General features: G+C 37.7%; 1 protein-coding gene across 2 annotated transcripts; it reads left to right on the top strand.

The window, feature by feature from the left end:
* Window positions 1–505: 505 nt before the first annotated feature.
* Window positions 506–19,797, top strand: LOC131972197 (protein-serine O-palmitoleoyltransferase porcupine-like). Of its 2 annotated transcripts, none has more exons than XM_059333984.1 (13): window positions 506–647; window positions 2,463–2,605; window positions 3,877–4,069; window positions 5,741–5,784; window positions 7,060–7,241; window positions 7,317–7,447; window positions 8,285–8,410; window positions 12,365–12,465; window positions 14,503–14,579; window positions 17,388–17,451; window positions 17,686–17,771; window positions 18,496–18,606; window positions 18,965–19,797. In XM_059333984.1, exons 2-13 carry the CDS (start codon window positions 2,470–2,472, stop codon window positions 19,064–19,066), a joined length of 1,353 nt encoding a protein of 450 aa, XP_059189967.1. In that variant the 5' UTR covers window positions 506–647; window positions 2,463–2,469; the 3' UTR covers window positions 19,067–19,797. The 2 variants fall into 2 exon arrangements, with proteins under 2 accessions (XP_059189967.1, XP_059189966.1); XM_059333983.1 differs by having other exon boundaries at window positions 605–762.
* The last annotated feature ends 468 nt before the right edge of the window (window positions 19,798–20,265 follow it).

Here is a 20,265-nt window from a genome sequence, read left to right as displayed (position 1 = left end):
ATAATTCATCAATCTTTATAGTATTTGTCCAAAACAAGGTCAGTTTTCAGAGCCATCTTGCTCTTCAGTCCAATTGTTTTTATTAATGCTACCTCAGTATTTTATTTTATTCTATTGTATTTTTATCTATCTATCTATCTATCTATCTATCTATCTATCTATCTATCTATCTATCTATCTATCTATCTATCTATCTATCTATCTATCTATCTATCTATCTATCTATCTATCTATCTATCTATCTATCTATCTATCTATCTATCTATCTATCTATCTATCTAATAATAGAAGTGCAGTATTGCTCCAGTTCATGTAGGTGAACAAAGCTACACAAGGAGAGTAAAACAAGGAGAAGACAAAGCTACACCAAGGAGAAGACACCTTCAGCGTCCAATCATTGACGGTATACAGAAAGGGGGCGTGTCTACGGTAAAAGACTTCCGTGAACCATGTATCCTCGCTCATGGCTCCTCGGATATCCCTCCTCGATCCTCGAGCTGTGGGATGGTAGTAAATATGGCACACCAGAAGGACTTCCGGGTCAAGCGAGGATAGAGGAGCGAGGAGACATAAAATAAGAGAGCAATGAGACGTAGCGTGACGTGATTTGAACCCGTGTCTTGTCCTCCTCCTACCCTCCTCGCTCGGTAGGATCCTTGTTGAGGAGAGGAGCTCTGTCTGCCTTTAACGTGACTCCTCACTGCTCCTGGTCTGGATCTGCTCCTGCATCCTCTGAGCTAACTAGCTAATAATAAATACACGGTAGTTGTAACGCTTTGGCTCTCTGCACCTGAACGATAGACTCCGCCACATTTCACTGAATTGCGCGGATTTGTTTTTGCAATACTAACGCAATTTAAAGTTAACTTAAGCACGAATAATAGCCCAGAAGTAACGTTGACGTTAGCACCCGAAAGTTTTGCAGGCACCTAGCTAACCGCTGCGTGTTTCATGTTAACTTCTGTGTTTAGAGAAAGTTTTTAACGTTGCTTATAAGACGCCATGTAGTGCAGAGATAAACATGTTGGACAAAGGGTAACGTTAGAACATGTTGTGTCTGTAGAGATGTCCAGTTTATTAGGAACACCTCACTAAAACTAATGCTGTCATACATTAACACTCACTTCGCGAAGGTTGTCACGATTAGGGATGGAAATAATTAATCGATGATCGATTTGGGTCGATCACGTGGAATTTTGAATCGATCTGTGTACTCTTTTATTTTTATTTATCACTGAACTGGAACACGCCAAGCGTTCAGTTCTGTGGTCGTACGTCAATAAACCAATGAGCTGAGATTTAAGTTGGATAAAGCTACATTTTGCAAACTGGAAGTTGCAATAACAATTATAAAACACACAGAAATACAAGAGGATTAATTTGAGCAAAACTAGCTCACTGTATAAAACTTTGCTAGCACGAATTACTGAGTTTAATTTGATCCAAAACTTATTTAAACACATTTAAATATGAAGATTACTGTGAAAACTAACGTCATGCCTCTTCAGGGGCTAAAACATTGAACTCCTTGACTTTATCTTTATGGTTTAATGGTTTAATCTCAGTTGATTTAGTTTTACCATGGACAGGATCAACTGTCTTTCGTCCTTTCGAAATAAAAGCATCCGTTATCAAAACAGGCTTTTGTATAGTACTGTATATACATATTTTATTTTGCCCATGCAAAGATTAATAGATCATTAACTTTATAGATAATCGGGGAGCCAGGTTTCTTCCAAACGCACATCCTGAGCAAGGTTATAATAGTTTTGGATTTTTCATTAGTTTTAGTTTTAATTTCGTTGTGAATTTTTGTCTTCAAATTCAGTTAGTTTTAGTTAGTTTTTAAAGTGAATTTTCTAGTTTTAGTTTAGTTTTTATTTTTTGAAAATGCTTAGTTTTAGTTTAGTTTTTATTAGTTTTAGTGTTAGTTTTAGTTTTTTTGTAATGGGCTATGTGTTGGTGCCAGATTCAAAGTGGTCATAATACATTTTGCCTTTATTTCCTTTGGTTTAACCATCTCAGCCCCAATAAGGTTATTAACTTACAGTTCTGGGTGATTTGAATTTTGGTTGGAGTGTAGACATCCCAGTCTCAGTAAACATATTTACCATGTGTTGCATGTTCGAATAGAAACACTGAATTATGAATGAAAAAAGTTGACAAAAACGAAAACTAAGGACATTTTCACTATAATTTTAGTTAGTTTTAATTCGTTTTCTAATACAGTTTCAGTTAGTTATCGTTTTAAAAAAAAAACCTCTAGTTTCTATTTTTATTTCAGTTAACGACAATGTTTTTTCAATTCTGGTTTTCGTTATTTCATTAGTTTTCGTTAACTATAATAACCTTGATCCTTAGTCACGTTAATATTGGATGTACTCATTTCTTTGTCTTTGTTTAATTTTAATTGGTGGGTTAAAGTTGTAAAACATGTCCCAATAGTGTCCCTGTCTGTCCAGCTGCAGGATGGACATGTCCAGCAGGCTGGCGGTGTGGATGCAGCTGGCGGAGAGCTGTGGGCTGAGCATGCTGCAGCAGGGCCTGCAGCAGGTCTGGAGGCTGCTGCTGCTCTGCCTCGCCTGCAGACTCTGCTTCAGACTGGGTGAGCCACGCAGAAGCCTTCAACTAAAGCAGGGTGTCAAACTCAAATACACAGTGGGCCAGAATTTAAAACTTGGACAAAGTCGCGGGCCAACATTGATATTTATCGAAAAAATTGACCTAAACAAGTTAAAACGAAATGGAACAAGCAAAGCTTGATATAACTTAATATTAAACATGGTCTCACAGGAATCCGTGAAATAGCCACGGATTCGCTTAACTCAAAATCCGTGGAATAGCCACGGAATCACTCAAATTTCCGTGAAACTGACACAGATTTCGCTACAATGCAAGTTAATGACAGTCATATCCCGTGGCTATTCCATGGATATTTGTTCCTATTGGTTTGTTCCAAGTCACGTGACTTTCAAGGTCCCGGCGGTCAGAACAAAAAACATGGCGGACAGTTCTCATTTTTTGTGAAAAAAATCAATATTTTGACTTAGTTTCTGCATAAAAAAATGGATTTTGATCACATTTCTAGTGAGAAATATATTTTTTTATTTTCTAAATATTCACTCAGTGAATGTACATAATCACTTTGTATGTTGGAATAGCCACGGGATATGACTGTCATTAACTTGCATTGTAGCGAAATCTGTGTCAGTTTCACGGAACCTTTACGAGATGATTTCTGGGCGTCGCCAAATAATTTTGGAAGTTAGCTCTGTCTCCACTGTGTTAAAGTGTTCATGTGTTAATGTGTTTTCGTCTTTTCTGGTCATTTTGTGTCTTTTTTAGTCATTTTGTGTCTTTTCTGGTCATTTTCTTTACTTTTTTTTGGTAATTTTGTGTCTTTTTTTAGTCATTTTGTGTCTTTTTTTTAGTCATTTTGGTCAATTTGTTTCTTTTTGGTCATTTTGTGGGTTTTTGGTCATTTTGTGGGGTTTTTTGGTCATTTTGTGTATTTTTGGGCTATTTAGTGTCTTTTTTTGATCACTTTGTGGCCAATTTGTGTCTTCTTTGGTCATTTTGTTTCCTTTTTTTGTCATTTTGTGTCTTCTTTTAGTCGTTTTGTGTTTTTTTTTTTGTCATTTGTTTCTTTTTTGGGTGATCTGAACTGTGTGTGTGAGATTGTGTTCAGTGAGCGGGGGTCTCGGACAACATGCATGTTAAATTGGGGGTCGCGACTCAAAAAGGTTGAGAATTAAACTACTGATTTAGAGAATCAGCAAAAATTCAACCAATAATGTGGTTCAGATTTCAGATGTAGGAGAAAAGGCTCTGGGACATGATTGTAATTCAGTGCCTCTTTGTGCTGGTGTCTCTCAGGAGGAGTGTCCACTGTGAAGCATGTGGTGTCCGTGTTGACGGGGATGTACGCTCTCTTCCTCTTCTTCGAGCAGCACATGCTCTGGGTGCTGCTGCCCAGTCTGCTCTTTTACCTCGTCCTCTTCCTCAACCGACACTCCAGCAGCAGGGGCCTCTTACTCTCCCTCGTCATCCTCGTCTACCTCCTTGTTGGGTGAGAAAACACAGCAAAACTAGCATGGGTATACCCATACTGCCTTGCGAGCCCGAATTTAATTTCGAACCTCCATCCAGTCTGGCAACCAGAGAGGTTTCTTAGCCCTGTTTTAGGGATCCAATCACAGAACGGGGAGGGACGGCAAGACGACGCGTACTACTCGGCACTTGGAAGCTTGTAGTTTTCTTACTGATCCAACATGGCTGCTGCAGACACGAAACTCTCTTTAGCTGTAGATGGTGTTTTAAATAGTTTAGAGCATAAGTTGAAAGGCGAAAGGTCTCTTGGCGGCTCCGCTGTCCCCCGCCTCGTAGCCAGATCACCGGCGTTACGGTAGCGGGGCTAATAGCTAATAGCAGCAGCTTGTTTATTGCCCATAAAATCAGTGGATGTGTGTGGCAGAATGACATGAGGGGGAATAAAGTGTGAAAATAAATAATCTTGCAGAAAGCGAGAACTGGAGAAGCAAAGCAGCAAGCAACACTCTCTCACAGACACACACACAACAAACATCCATCTCTGTTGCTCTACTACGTCATCTGGTATAACTGATCTGATTGGCTAAGAGCTACCTACAGACGCTTTTGATAGAGATTCTAAGCGCCCAATAAACGGCTCCGGAGGATCGTAAACCACACCTCCTCTACGGAGAAATGAACGGCTGGTTGCCAGACTAGATCTGATTTGTTATAATTCTTAAAGCTGCATTGAACAAAAATAACTTCTTCTACGCTTAATTTTAAGATGATGTGCATTTTGAATAGCCTGCAATTATTTACTAATTAGGGCCTCGGGGCAATCGCACCGAGCACTGGTCCCATACAGCAATATCTGTAGGGACCAGTGCTGCACTACTGTTATACTGTGGATTTCTTCTTCTTCCTCTTCCGGACGCAATTTCGTCCCGCTACTAGTCCTACAACTTGAAGAGTTGCAGGACAAATTAAATATCAAAACATGCGGTTTAATCGGGATCGGTGTGCTATTACTTTTCTCTACAGAATACGAATTTTTTCGCGACTTATGTCGCGAAAAAACTGCCCAAAATTTTGCATTGAAGTGAATGGGACGGCCGACAAAAAATGAGTGAAAAAGAACAATCATTGGAGATTTTTAAACGTCTACTTCTCCAGCATAATTTCACCTAGAGACTCCATTTAAACTTTAAACAGTAGACACAAGTCTTGTGTATCGGTGTATTAATCCACGTTTCGATAGGTCATATAGTTTTTTATCAATCCCTGTTCAATGACCATGATCATTTTTGGAGAAATTCTGAGATTATAATGGGTGTGTATTGCATGGAATGTTCGTAAACATGTATTTATTGATTGAATGCGGTGTCTTCTGTGCGTAGGCTTACGTTACGGACGTTACAGTTTTTTAATGTCCTAGAGAGAGGGAAAAAAATAACAGAATCATTTTTGTGGCGGTTGGTCTCCATTATGTGGGGGTGCGCCACAGAATGGTCTATGTGTGGGAAACACTGGTCATGTTTCTGCTGAACTTTGTGCTGAACTGTATGTTTACATTGCTTGTTGAGTTATTGTCTGGCCGTTCCATTTTTAGTTTCCCTATTCATTCATTTCATTAGTAGATAAGCAAACCTCCTAATTTCTGGTGATAAATTAAAGTCTTTGATGGTATTTTTCTTCCTTTTCATTTCAGGGAGTTGCATTTGATCGACATGGTGACCTGGCATAAAATCAGAGGTAAATATTTAGTTTTTATTTAGTCACTTAGGTTCACTGATTGACTGATCAGTCTCATTGATCATGTTTTTTGCCAGTCAAATTTACACACTGGTAAGGTACCAAAAGCTGCTGCAGTGACCCCATAGGAGTCTATGGGCTGGACTGGCCAGAGAACTGGGCTGACCTGAAGCCCATAGGAGTCTATGGGCTGTCGTCAAGAGGAAGATGTGAGACACCAGATGAGCTGAAGGCTGCTATAAAAGCTACATGGTGCTGTAGGCTGATCTCCTCCATGCCACCAAGTATTAATGCACTAATTCATGATTCAAAAGGAGCCCAACCAAGTATTGATGGAGAGAAATGAAGATACTTTTCAGAAGACTGACATTTGTTTTTAAAAAATTCTCTTTTTTTATCTTATGTAATATTCTAATTCTCTGAGACACTGAGTTTTGTGTTTTCATCATCTCTAAGCCATAATTATCAGAATTACAAGAAAAACAGGCTTGAAATATTTCACTCTATGTCAGAGGTGTCAAACTCTGGCCCACGGGCCAAATTTGGCCCGCAGTATAATTATATTTGGCCCAGAAAGGCAATACCAAATTATTATTATTATTATTATTATTATACAGTAGATCAGTGTGTAGCAAACTGAGCAACAATTAAAGTTGTCTTTATGCACTTTTTCTTGCTAGTCCAAGGCATGGGCTTGAATGGCTGCACATTCATTGAAGGATATTATTATTAATCATTTGGTTTATTATTGTTATTTTATTCTTACATTTATTTTTAGCCTGCAGAAAAAGATTACTGTTAAATTTAAATTTAAAGAAGGCTGCATATAAAATTAAGGGACATAAGATTTTTATTTAAATTTTATTTAAGAAATGAATGCCGTTGATGTGTTTGTTTGTTTTATTTGATATTCGATTTTGCATGTTTGCAATATTACGTTATATCAAGCTTTGCTTGTTCCATTTCGTTTGAACTTGTTTAGGTTAATTTTTTCAATAAATATCAATGTTGGCCCGCGACTTTGTCCAAGTTTTAAATTTTGGCGCACTGTGTATTTGAGTTTGACACCCCTGCTGTATGTATAATAAATCTATATAATATACAAGTTCACTTTATGAAATGATAGACAAAAAATATTGAACTTTTCGATGATATTCAAATTTTTTTTTTGTACCTGTATGTCCCACCATGATCCTGGTCCATGCCCAGTGTGTATGTTGTCTGTAAATCTAGTTGAAGTCAGTAATGGTGTTTGTGTGTGTGTGTGTGTGTCAGGTTCTCAGATGGTGGTGGCCATGAAGGCCATCTCCCTGGCCTTTGACCTGGACCGAGGCTCGGTGGGCAGCCTGCCGTCCCCCGCTGAGTTCCTGGGCTACGTCCTCTTTGTGGGGACCGTGGTTTTCGGCCCCTGGATCAGCTTCTCCACCTATCAGAGCGCCGTGGAGGGGAAGAAACTTGTGAGTGTTTGATGTAGCTGCAGCTCTGTTCTTCATGTGTAGAGGTGTGGTGGTGATGAGGTGGTGTGTTCTCAGAGCTGGTCCTGGCTGTGGAGCTCCTCCCTCAGCCTCCTGAAGAGTCAGATGTGTCTGCTGGTCTCCAGCTGTGTGGCCCCCTACCTCTTCCCTCTGATAATCCCCATCCAAGGAAACACATTCACACAGAAGTAAGGCACATCTTCATTTTAATTAAGAAAAAAGGCCTCCTATAAGAAGTGAGGAGCATTTATGGGTACAAGTCGGGAACTGGCCTACCTTACATATCTCAAGGGTGCTGAGTCCAAAAAAAATGGTTCCCAAACGAAATTTTGAGTTTTTGACCTTCTAATTTGTATATCAAATGGCCAATTGCCCATCTTGCACAGTCATTGGACCATTTCCCCTTAGTTTTTTTGTAAGTAGGCAATCAAAGATGAGGAAATTAAGTTTCTGGATCTATAGTCTAGGGTCAGAGCAAGGATATAGTGGAGGCTCAGTGTCTTTTTTATGTATATATAAGACATAGATATATGCAAAATACCAACTGGAACATTTAAAAGTGATATTGATTGAATATTTATGTCGGCCTTAAAAAAATGACACAAATAATGCTCAATTTCACCTTAAAAGTTAGTATTTTGCATATATATATATATATATATATATATATATATATTTTATACATTTTTATACATAAAAAAGGCACTGAGCCTCCACTATATCGTGTGTGTGTGTGTGTGTGTGTGTGTCAGAATCAGAGCGACTGGCGAAAATGTTGATGGCTTATGTAAACAACAATTATCAACAATTATGTCGTCTTAGAAGACGATGGAGTGAAAATGATTCCAGTGTTTGAGTTTGGAGACAAACTAAAGATAATGTGTGTCTTTGACTTGTGTGTGTGTGTGTGTGTGTGTGTGTGTGTGTGTGTGTGTGTGTGTGTGTGTGGTGTGTGTGTGTGTGTGTGTGTGTGTGTGTGTGTGTGTGTGTGTGTGTTTGTGTGTGTGTGTGTGGTGTGCCCACAGGTGGCTGCATGCTTATGAGAATGCAGTGTCCTTCCACTTCAGCAACTACTTTGTGGGTCACCTCAGTGAGGGCACCAGCATGCTGGCTGGAGCAGGCTGCACTGAAGAGAAAGAGAACGTCAGATGGTAAGTTAGAGCTGAGGGGTTACTGCAGAGGGAGCCGTGTTTAACCAGGTAACCAGGAGTAAAAAACTGTCCCTCTTTCACAAATCAACTCCTCTGAAAAGAGCAGTGGCATCTTGCAAATATGTGAAACCTGGCTGAGAGGTGTTGCACACTACAGGTGCATCTCAATAACTTAGAACATTATAGTAAAGCAGGGGTGTCAAACTCAAATACACAACGGGCCAAAATGTAAAACTTGAATAAAATCGCGGGCCAACATTGAACAAATAAACCTTTTAATATATACCAAACATGTTTTGCTTTAACATTAAATATGGAACCAGCAACGCTTATAAACATACACTATATAACTAAATAGTGCAGACATGCAAAATCAAATTTCAAATAAAAAACACATCAATGTCATTAATTTATTAAATAAAAATTAAATAAAAATCGTATGCCTCTTTTCTATTTGCATCCTTCTGATTTAAATATCAAAATAAACTTTTTCAACAGGTTAACAAATTCTGCCTTTCTTTTCGCCATTTTTGGGAAGGGGTAGCTCGGAGACAGCTCTAGCTTGAGGTTGCTATGACGACTGTCACAGAGGATCGTTTCTGGGTCCTGTCCTGATTGACACGCCAAAACAGCAGGGCATTGTGGGATTTGTAGTATTAGCGGTAAATGCGCCGTATAATACCGGTGGGTCAGCTTTTATAGTACAATAATAAGATAATAATTTGGTATTGCCTCGCGGGCCAAATAAAATTACACTGCGGGCCAAATTTGGAATTTGAAACCCCTGTAGTAAAGTTAATTTATGTCAGTAATTCAATTCAAAAAGTGTAAATAACACATTATATAGATCCATTACACACAGAATAAAACATTTCATCCCTTCATTTTTTTAAGTTCTTCTAATTATAATGATTATGGCTTACATATTATTAATATTAAATATTACAAAAGACCAATTTTTAAAAGTATGTTTAATATTTAAATGTTGGCCTCTGAAAAATATGTCATCTATATGACTCAATACTTGGTTGGGGCTGTTTGACTTGAACTGCTGGAAATTGATTTTTCCATCATATTCTAATGTATTGAGATGAACCTGGTACTAGGGAAGTATTGCAATACCATCGCATTAAAAATGGTACAATACTACTTTTTATTTGTACCAGTACCTTAAAGGGATAGTTCCGAATTTTGGATATTAGGCAGTATTAAATTCGTGCCAGTAGTGTAGTGCAGTAGTTCTCAACCTTTTTGAGTCGCGACCCCCAATTTAACATGCATGTTGTCCGCGACCCCCACTCACTGAACAGAATCTCACAGTTCAGATCAGACAAACTCAGTTGATACGACGTATTTTGGACAAATAATGAAGCAGACAACAACTAAAAACAGGCAGAGACTCCTTGTAAAGTAATAACTTGCTACTTCGGCATTTGTCAGAAAAGACACAAAATAACCCAAAAAATAATCAAATTGACCAAAAAATACACAACATGACCAAAAAAAGACACAAAATGACCAAAAAAGACACATGACCAAAAAAAGACACAAAATGGCAAAAAAAAGACACAAAATTACCAAAAAAAAACACAAAATTACCAAAAAAGACACAACATGACCAAAAAATGACACAAAATGATCAAAAAAAGACACAAAATTACCAAAAGAGACACAACATGACCAAAAAATGACACAAAATGATCAAAAAAAGACACAAAATTACCAAAAGAGACACAACATGACCAAAAAAAGACACAAAATGGCAAAAAAAGACACAAAATTACAAAAAAAACCCACAAAATTACCAAAAAAACCCACAAAATTACCAAAAAAGACACAAAATTACCAAAAAAGACACAAAATTACCCAAAAAAGACACAAAATGACTAAAAAAGACACAAACTGACCACAAAATTACCAAAAAAAGACACAAAATTACAAAAAAAAAAAACACCCCACAAAATGACAAAAAAAGACATTAAGTGACCAAAAAGACTACACATTAACACATGAACACTTTAACACAGTGGAGACAGAGCTGACTTCCAAAATGATTTGGCGACCCCCAGAAATCATCTCGCGACCCCAATTGGGGTCCCGACCCCAAGGTTGAGAATAGCTGGTGTAGTGGACACAAAGCTATTAGCTTGTTCTACCAACATCCAGAGTCAGAGTTCTGGCCGGTTCCGGACAAAGAACTGATAGTTCCTGCAGGCTGGCAGGTCACCAGACATCAAGGTTTTACTCCATAAAACTACGTGGACACTAAAAAATCACCCATTCCACTTCACAACAAAGGTCCTCATGCATTTCAGAAACCAACTTCACTTGGCACAATATTGTTTCTTGAATAAGCCATTAAATACAATGACAGCACAGTAATATTACTACATGCTGCAGATGGTACATTGTACATATATATATATTAAAGACATAATCTAAATACCACACGTAAAATTATTTGATGTCCATGTTTTTCACATGAAATAGAGGAAAAGCATTCCATCAAGTGACTTTGACACAACACAGCTCTTTCTACAGTTACATACAGGTACATCTAAAAAAAAAAAAAATAGAATATCATGAAAAAGTTCAATATTTGAACCTCTGGGCGATTTTGAAAGAACCCCTAAAACCTGAAGTTTTTCTGGAAATTCAACAGAAGATTTTTCAGCCTCTGTAGCAGATAGAAATGAAATTCAAAAGTATTTGACAGCTTATACCCGTGGCTTTCATGAGAAATTGAGTTATTTGTCCAAACCTTCAATAAAGTTTTTTAAAAAATCAACAAACTCAGCAAATGTTACATTTGACTGAATAAAAATCCTATGCATAATACTAATACATGCCTATTAGCAAGATGCAAACATGATATGACCATTGGAAGAAATAGACATAGTTCTCATTAGCCTACTGTAATAATAAAAATAATAATAATTATCATAATAATAATACATTTTATATATTGCACTTTTCAGGGTACGCAGCTATGCATAAAGTAATATAAGACATAAACAGTCATGATTTCTTATATCATCACAATCAATTATTATTATTATTATTATTATTATTAATAGATTATTAATAATAATATTATTATCTCTAGATGGCCACAAATCTGTCTGTTCTTTGGTGAAAATATGTCGTCTAAAAACATATTCCTCATCCATAAATCTGGTCGATTGGTTCCAAGGGTTCAAAGTCCAGATCATCAATAAAATCATCGGCGCTGTTTTCATCAAGATCTCTTCCGTCACTTACTGCTGAGCTCCTCCGCTCATAGATATATATCTATATATATATATATATATATATATAGATAGACAGATAGATAGATAGATATGCCTCCGCTATAGTCGTCTTCAGCCATGATTTATAAGTTCTGGGAAAGTCCCATGATGCATTGCGACACTCCCACGTGTATTCTGATCATGATTCTGATGCATTTCATTGGCCAAGAGACCGAAAATAGGTGGAAAAAAATACAAATACTACAAAACGACGTATCCGCTGTCCCAGCCTTAATGGTAGAAATGCGGTAATGCTTTCCCAGTTTAAATGGGTTAATGCAGTAATTCATGCAAAAGGAGCCCAACCAAGTATTGAGTGTATAGAAATGAAGATACTTTTCAGAAGCCTAACAATTGTGTTTAAAATATCCTTATTTTTTATTGATATTATGTAATATTCTAATTTTCTGAGACACTGAGTTTTGGGTTTTCATTATCTGTAAGCCAGAATCATCAAAATTACAAGAAATATTTCACTCTATGTGTAATGAATCTATATAATATACGAGAAAAAAATATTGAACTTTTTCACGATATTCAAATGTTTTTAGATGTACCTGTATATGTTTTTTCTTAAACTCCTCCCAGTTCTTTATCTCAAGTGCAGATAGTGAATCCCAAATACAGGATTCCCAAAATGCTGATCTGTGTGTTTTCTCTGCAGGGATATGAGTGTGGTGAAGCCTCTACAGGTGGAGCTGCCTCGCTCCATGGTGCTGGTGGTGACCTCCTGGAACATCCCCATGTCCCACTGGCTCAAAACATGTAAGTCCTCCAGTCTGTCTGTTAAACACAACGTCCACAGTGTGTTTTTATATGCTGCTGGATGCTGAACTTAACCTTTGTGTTGTCTTAACTTTCTGTATGCACCACCCGTTAAACAAAGCACTTTGATTGCATTTTAAAACCCAAATCTATTTTGCATGAAGAAACAACCTGTCATTCAATACAAACCTTGTAAATATTGAGGTTTTCCCTCTAAAATTATTACACAAAAACATTTTAAAACAACGCTGTTTTTATAATATCAAAAAGCTAAATCTGCTCTTTTATAACATAACAATTTTAAACAACCAACCACTGAACGCTGTTTTATAATATCAAAAAAGCATTTGAAATTTAGCAAAAATTTGCTATTTTAATAATATAACAAGACATTTTAATATTACAAAAACATCTTGCCTACCCAGGTCTCTTCACGGACAGCCGGGTGAAATATAATTGCTAAGCCTGTTTGTACAACTATCTTCTCATGTCTCATGTTTCATGTTGCAATGTGTAATGGCTCTGTACTGTCTGTCCTAAAATAAAAAAAATAAAATAAAAATAAATAAATAAATAAAATTAATTCATTCATTCTTTACAGTGGAGGAAAACTGTGTTTAATCAGTGGAATACACTCGTTTTTATTACAGCACACCCGTCATTTTTGGTTTACTGTTTTACTAAGGGGGTTTATTTTTAATTATTTTTATTGCTAAAAGGTACTGCATAGGTGTAAACATAATTATTTAGCAAGCATGCGTGCATGGTTCTTATGATTTTTTGTGGTATGAAAATTATTTTATAGCTGTCGGGTCAAAAATGACCCCTAAGACAAGATTTGTACCCTGTTGGTGAACAGCTTTCATGGAAATATGAACAAAGGTAATGTTTAACTTTTTCTCATTTTGGGGTGATTCTAGGAAAAGTCATTGAATTTCAAGTTGAAAAACGATCTATAAGGCGGTTTCCCCTGCTGTTAAACATAGTAACAGGTCATTTTTGACCCCTAAGACAACACAAGGGTTAAAGGGGACATGTTCTGATTTTCCCCTAGTGCAGCTATTCTCAACCTTGGGGTCGGGACCCCAATTGGGGTCGCGAGATGATTTCTGGGGGTCGCCAAATCATTTTGGAAGTCAGCTCTGTCTCCACTGTGTTAAAGTGTTCATGTGTTAATGTGTTTTAGTGGTCAATTTGTGACTTTTTGGTCATTTTGTTTCTTTTTTTTGTCATTTTGTGTGTGTTTTTTTGTCATTTTGTGTCTTTTTTTGGTCTTTTTTTTTAATTATTATTTTGTGGTCAATTTGTGACTTTTTTGGTAATTTTGTTTCTTTTTTGGGTCCTTTTGTGTCTTTTTTAGTCATTTTGTGTCTTTTTGGTAATTTTGTGTCTTTTTTTGGCCATTTTGTGTCTCTTTTTTGGTAATTTTGTGTCTTTTTTTGGCCATTTTGTGTCTTTTTTTGGCCATTTTGTGTCTTTTTGTGGTCATTTTGTTTCTTTTTTGGGTGATCTGAACTGTGCGTGTGAGATTGTGTTCAGTGAGTGGGGGTCGCGGACAACATGCATGTTAAATTGGGGGTCGCCACTCAAAAAGGTTGAGAACTACTGCCCTAGTGGGCTCTCTATATTGGATTAGTTTTCAAGCCTTCTCTTGGCTTAATGGTAGAAGTTTCTGGCATTGTAACCTCAAAGATTTACAATTTGCTACAATTTGCAGTTTTACCATTTTTCTTTGTCATATGTGACAGTCATTTGAATATGTTATGGTTTTACAGTGTGACATCACTGTGGCCATGAATTTAAATGCCACATTACATTATTTCTTAATTTGTTTTGCCTTGGGTTACATGATAAATCGACATATTTTTTGATAATTACAGATATTAGTGATTACTAGCTAGAATCGGCTAATTTGTCACATTAAAACATATTTTAAAAAATGCATTTGTATGCTTTTATGAAAAGTTACATTAAAAACGGTATTTATATTTAGTCATTATGTTTTATGTTAACTGTATTCTACTCCATGTTCATCAGATGTGTTTAAAAACGCCATGAAACTGGGAACATTTGCTGCCATCCTGGTGACATACACAGCCAGCGCTCTACTACATGTGAGTAAAAGACCATTTTAAGATAAAGTACCCTTAAATTATGTGAAGTAATTATTCTTGTAAGTCAATCAACCTTCACGGCAACAAAGTAACACGTGAAAACTGTTGCACTGATAGAAAATCTTTTGAATGTTAAAGGGAGGAGGATCATTACTCTCCTTGTGTTAACATGAATTCATGAAGAAAACTTTGTTTCTTGAACTCCATGATGATCTAAACCAGTAGTTCTCAACCTTTTTGAGTCACGACCCCCAATTTAACATGCATGTTGTCCACGACCCCCGCTCACTGAACACAATCTCACACGCACAGTTCAGATCACCCAGAAAAGAAACAAAATGACCAAAAAAAGACACAAAATGACAAAAATAAGACACAAAATGACCAAAAAAGGAAACAAAATGACCAAAAAAGACACAAAATGACCCAAAAGAAGACACAAAATGACCAAAAAAAGACACAAAATGACAAAAAACAAACACAAAATGACAAAAAAATGACAAAAAAAGACAGAAAAATGACTAAAAAAAGCACAAAATGACCAAAAAAAATACACTAAATGACCAAAAAGACTAAAACTCATTAACACATGAACACTTTAACACAGTGCAGACAGAGCTGACTTCCAAAATGATTTGACAACCCCCAGAAATCATCTCACGACCCCAATTGGGGTCGGGACCCCAAGGTTGAGAACCACTGATCTAAGAAATTCCTTGATGAATTCAAGTAAATGTTTGTAGCATTTAACAGCAAAGCTATATTAAAACATTCATTTATAAACACTCACACAATAAATGCAGTTTAATCCAAGTCTCATTTATCCAGTAGTTACATTTTTATATAACCCAGAATTAGGGCTGTGCGATATGGACCTAAAGTCATATCCTGATGTATTCAGGCTGAATATCGATATACGGTATATATCCCGATATTTTTATCGCAAAGTGAGAGCAAATAATCAGTCAAAGTCAAATATGACATGTCACAAGTAGTTTTATTGAAACCGTTTATTTAAGTGAATATAAATACTGTAAAACAACAGGAGTCCCTTTAAAAAAAATCAAAGCTCCATAAAGTGCACATTTAAATAAAAACATTTCTTAAATAAAAATAGCCTATGAAAAAAAATAGACCATCTTTTTCTGAAATAAATATATTTATATGAGAAAAGAATTACGAACATTATGAAGAGAACTAAATATGACAAACCCTAGTAAGGGCAGCATTTATATATAAAGAAAGAAAAAAAATACTATATCAATATATGCGATATGGTCTAATTCCATATCACATTTAAAAATATATCGATATATCTTATATAAGCTAGCGTTCATAGGCATGTTCACAATAAGCAGCAGTTTCCAGAAATATGCAATTGCTGAAAAAACAGAAATCTTCAAAATATCTTGAAATCAAATCAATATATTTAAAGATTAATATTCAAATAAAATGGTCTAATTCTGCACAGAATGTGTTGAACAGAGGTTATTAACCCTAAAATTGCTGCAACAACTTACAGGACATGGAAATGAACTTCAGAAAGCCAGACATTAATGTTCTGAAACCTTAGTGTTGTCTAGGGATGGGTACCGAATTCGGTACTTTTATAGGTACCGACCGAATTCCGTCGGTACTACCGAGTACCGATTCATGTAAAATCAAACGGTACCATGTTTCGGTACCTAAACGGCGTTAACTTTAAACTGATCATTGATTTCAACCCGTTTTCATTTGACGTCTTTGATTAACAAGCGTGCTGACGATCGCACTATTTTTTTAAATGTATTTACCTCCTCGTCTGGTCCTGTCTGCTCACCGCGGCCGCTAACTGCTGCCCTCTTCCACCGCGGAACAGAGACCAACAGCCGGCTCTAGGTCTTCTAGCCGCCAGCTACTATCTCTCCAATGTCTCTACCCGGGCTTGGCCTTCGTCTGCCTCCAGATTGGACCTTCCTTACTCCGTTTGCTCTCTCCAATCATCCGTAGACTTTTCATTAGCAGCTAGCAGCTAGCTGCTGCATCTCTGGTCCTCCGCTAATACTCCGCTCTTCAACTCAGGAATATTACCTGCCACTTAACTCCAAACTGCCTCGCTGAAATTAAATCCCTCGGACTCCTGCGTCATCCTCGATATGTGCACAGAGCAGCCCGACTCAACTTTGTTTATTCCACCATGCTATGCCCACAATACTGTCTGACCGGTGCTGCGCCGCACAGCTATGACGTCATCACAACAAATCACACATGCACTTGCAACTTTTTTTTTTTCTCCTCCGTGCTTTGCCACCTGAGAGCTCCTCTGCATTCTTTAATAACACTGCAACCTTCATGTTACAAAATGCATGTTCACTCAACAATAAAGCACTGCTCATCCTGGATTTTATATTGTTTTGATATATTTTTTAAAGTTTATATTTTGAGAAATAAATATGTTACGCAAAAGTACCGAAAATTGGTACCGTTGAGTACCGGTACCGATTCCCAGGTACCGGGTATCGGTACCGTATCGATTCAAATGTGAAAGGTACCCATCCCTAGTGTTGTCCTAAAAAAATTTCTGAGATAATAAATCAAGTGAGAAGTTTTCTCATTTGCATTGAAATGAATGCACAGAAATGTTTTTGCATCCAAACTTGGCGCCCCCTGCTGGAATTTTTGGTAGAATGCAGCTTAAGGCACTTCCTGGTTTGCCTCCCTGCTCAGACCCGGAGGTTGCCGCCTGCTCTGAACACTTACTCTGACAATGATGATGTAATATAAGAAGTCGCCATTACTTCCTCTTAATGTGCTGCTTGTTTGTTGCAGGGTCTGAGCTTCCACCTGGGAGCTGTTCTCCTCTCTTTGGGCTTCATCACATATGTTGAACATGGTATGTTTATCATATCTGCTTATGCATAAGAGTATCAAATAGTGAAAGTTGAACCATCGAAGGTGGTGTAGAACTATTATTTACCCCTGAGGGCTGACCAAGACCTGTTCTACAGCAGATTCCTCTCTGATGCCAGCATTGTGGTTTACTTAAGGACTACTGTGATGATATTGTTCATTAAAGAGAACAGGTTTGTTTCTCACACTTGAATGGTCTTTTTTCTCTCATCCTCAGTTCTAAGAAAGAGGCTTGCATCCATCTTCAGTGCCTGCATCCTGTCCAGGCCCTGCAGCTCTGACTGCAGCCACCAGCACAAGAAGGTAGGTCCAGCTTAGTCAGCAGGCAATGCATCTTTCATTTTACAGTTCCCAGTTTACATGCCACTTGAGGGAAGCACAAAGTTGCTTGAAACTTGATTTAGAATCATATTTTTTACAAATCTTTATGGATTTAAAGTCAGAGAAAACATCAAGTAATGACTAAAAATTTAAACTAAAAAGTTTGTTGTGACATACACATAACAGACATAAATACCATGGCATAATCAACCCAGTCAAACACCAACTGGAAGGTTTGTTCAATATCAGTTTGTAGAGGAAAGGCTCGTTTGTGTCTCATACATCAGATCACCTCAACAACCTGATCAATGACTGTATGGACTCATTTCAGGCAGTGTTTAGTTACTCCTTAAGGGTTAAACAAGTTGAGACATCCATCCATCCATCCATCTATCCATCCACCCACCAACCTATCCATCCATCCATCCATCCATCCATCTAGCATCCATCTAGCATCCATCCATCCATCCATCCATCCATCCATCCACCCATCCACCCATCCACCCATCCATCCATCCATCCATCTAGCATCCATCTAGCATCCATCCATCCATCCATCCATCCATCCATCCATCCACCCATCCACCCATCCATCCATCCATCCATCCATCCATCCATCCATCCATCCATCCATCCATCTAGCATCCATCCATCAGGATGTTCTTGCAGCTGTTCCACAGTTTATTCTTGCTCCTTTGACCTCTAGGAATATTGGGTGATGTTGCTGAACCTGGTTTTCAGCCTCTTGGCTATCTTCCACCTGACCTACCTGGGCTCCATGTTTGATCCTGGACTTGATGAACAGGAAGTAGAAGAGGTGAGAGCAACTTGAGTACTAAGAAATGAATATGTCAACAAGCTCTAGTGGGCGACACAGTGAGATTTTTACTGAATAAGTCTTTATTTTGGCAGCTATTATATTAGGCTATTAGTCTTTATGTAAAAAATGTTTTTTTTTTAAGTTTTAGTCACATTTAGTCATTTTATCCCTTATAGTTGTGAAAGTAACTGCTATATCTTGTCACAGGCTCTCTCCTCAGTCCAGAGGGACCTCTGGCCTATTTCAAATTTCATTTTTGTTCCAAAGCACTTGATTACACCACAATGATCAGGATTGTACAGACTGACACATGAAACTCAGATGGTCTTTGCTTGTGTGTTGTTCCTGTGTGCAGGGTTATGCAGCCATCCACACCATCCAGAGGTGGTCTGAACTGAACTGGGCGGGCCACTGGGTCGTCTTCACCTGCTGGGTCTTCTACCGTTTGATCCAGTGACGTCATTGGAGCTTTTGGGAAGGCTGGCCGGTACCAAATACTTCATAATGCACTGGGTTTGTATAATCTCCCGTCATGAACATCGGATGGGAGTGAAATACAAGATCTGCTCGAGCGGAAAGAACTGTGGGACAGGTCTGTGTGCAGAGGTGGTTTTCACAGGCGGGTCTTGCTTTTCATGTGGAGATAGTTCATAAAAGAAGAATTGTGTCTAAGCCTTCTCCTGTTTAGGAGAGCTGGATGGATGCAGAGTGAGAACACATCACTGTGTATACTGTGTGAGTCCTGTGGGGCCATACTGAAATGCCCTGCAGAAGAGGATCCAATAATTTGATTGCATTGGCAGTACGACTCAGTCCTCATAGACCCAGCAAATGCTTTAATTTACTCTGCTTTGTCTGTAGAATTAGTTCTGTTATGTTGATGTTGGACAGTGTCCATGTCCAAAGACATTTCAGCAGTTTATCAGCTTACATGTACATTTTTTGAGCTTCCATAACTGTTTATTGTGTTTCTATGTACTCCTGTTACAACTGAGTCTTTTTTTTACTGCTGCAATTGTGTTTTTGTATTCTCTTTTCTTTTAAATGTTTCTGTAAATGTAAATCCTGGTTTGTGATTGTCTGCACAGTGACAGGGTGAACTCTACACTCCCTTTCTTTTTTTCTGTTCATTATGTTTACCTACCTCAGTTTTAAACACATAATAAAGTACAATATTTGCCTCTAAAATGTAGTGAAGTTGAAGTATCAAGTTACATTTGTGGAAATAGTCAAGTACAAGTACCTCAAAATTGTAATTAAGTCCAGTACTCGAGCAACTGTCGACTTCTCCTCCCGGAGTTTTGGTTGCACATAAACTACTCGGCCATGATAAGTGTGCTATGACTTTTCTAAGGGTTTCAGCAAACGGTTTTCAAATTATTTGGCAAAAACACGCCATAAAATCCCCTGAATGTTACCTAATGCAGAGGCTAGAGTGGATGACACCATGGCTAGAGAAACTGCGCTCGAGGCCACAGATACCACTCTAGATAAATAATTTATACATACAAACGTAGGAAAATTCATTTTCTCGCTCACATTGGTCTGCTAAAGCTGTCAGAGTTGTAGTTTGGACGTAGGACCACAGATGATCCACCAACACGCACCAACAGCCTCATAGACCGCCATGTTGAAAAGGCAGGAAAATTTCTGGAG

This window comes from Centropristis striata, chromosome 5 (assembly GCF_030273125.1).
Source record: "Centropristis striata isolate RG_2023a ecotype Rhode Island chromosome 5, C.striata_1.0, whole genome shotgun sequence".
Classification (NCBI taxonomy): Eukaryota; Metazoa; Chordata; class Actinopteri; order Perciformes; family Serranidae; genus Centropristis; species Centropristis striata.
The sequence above is the reverse complement of the archived record's forward strand: the minus strand, read 5'-3'. Positions and strand labels throughout refer to the sequence as shown.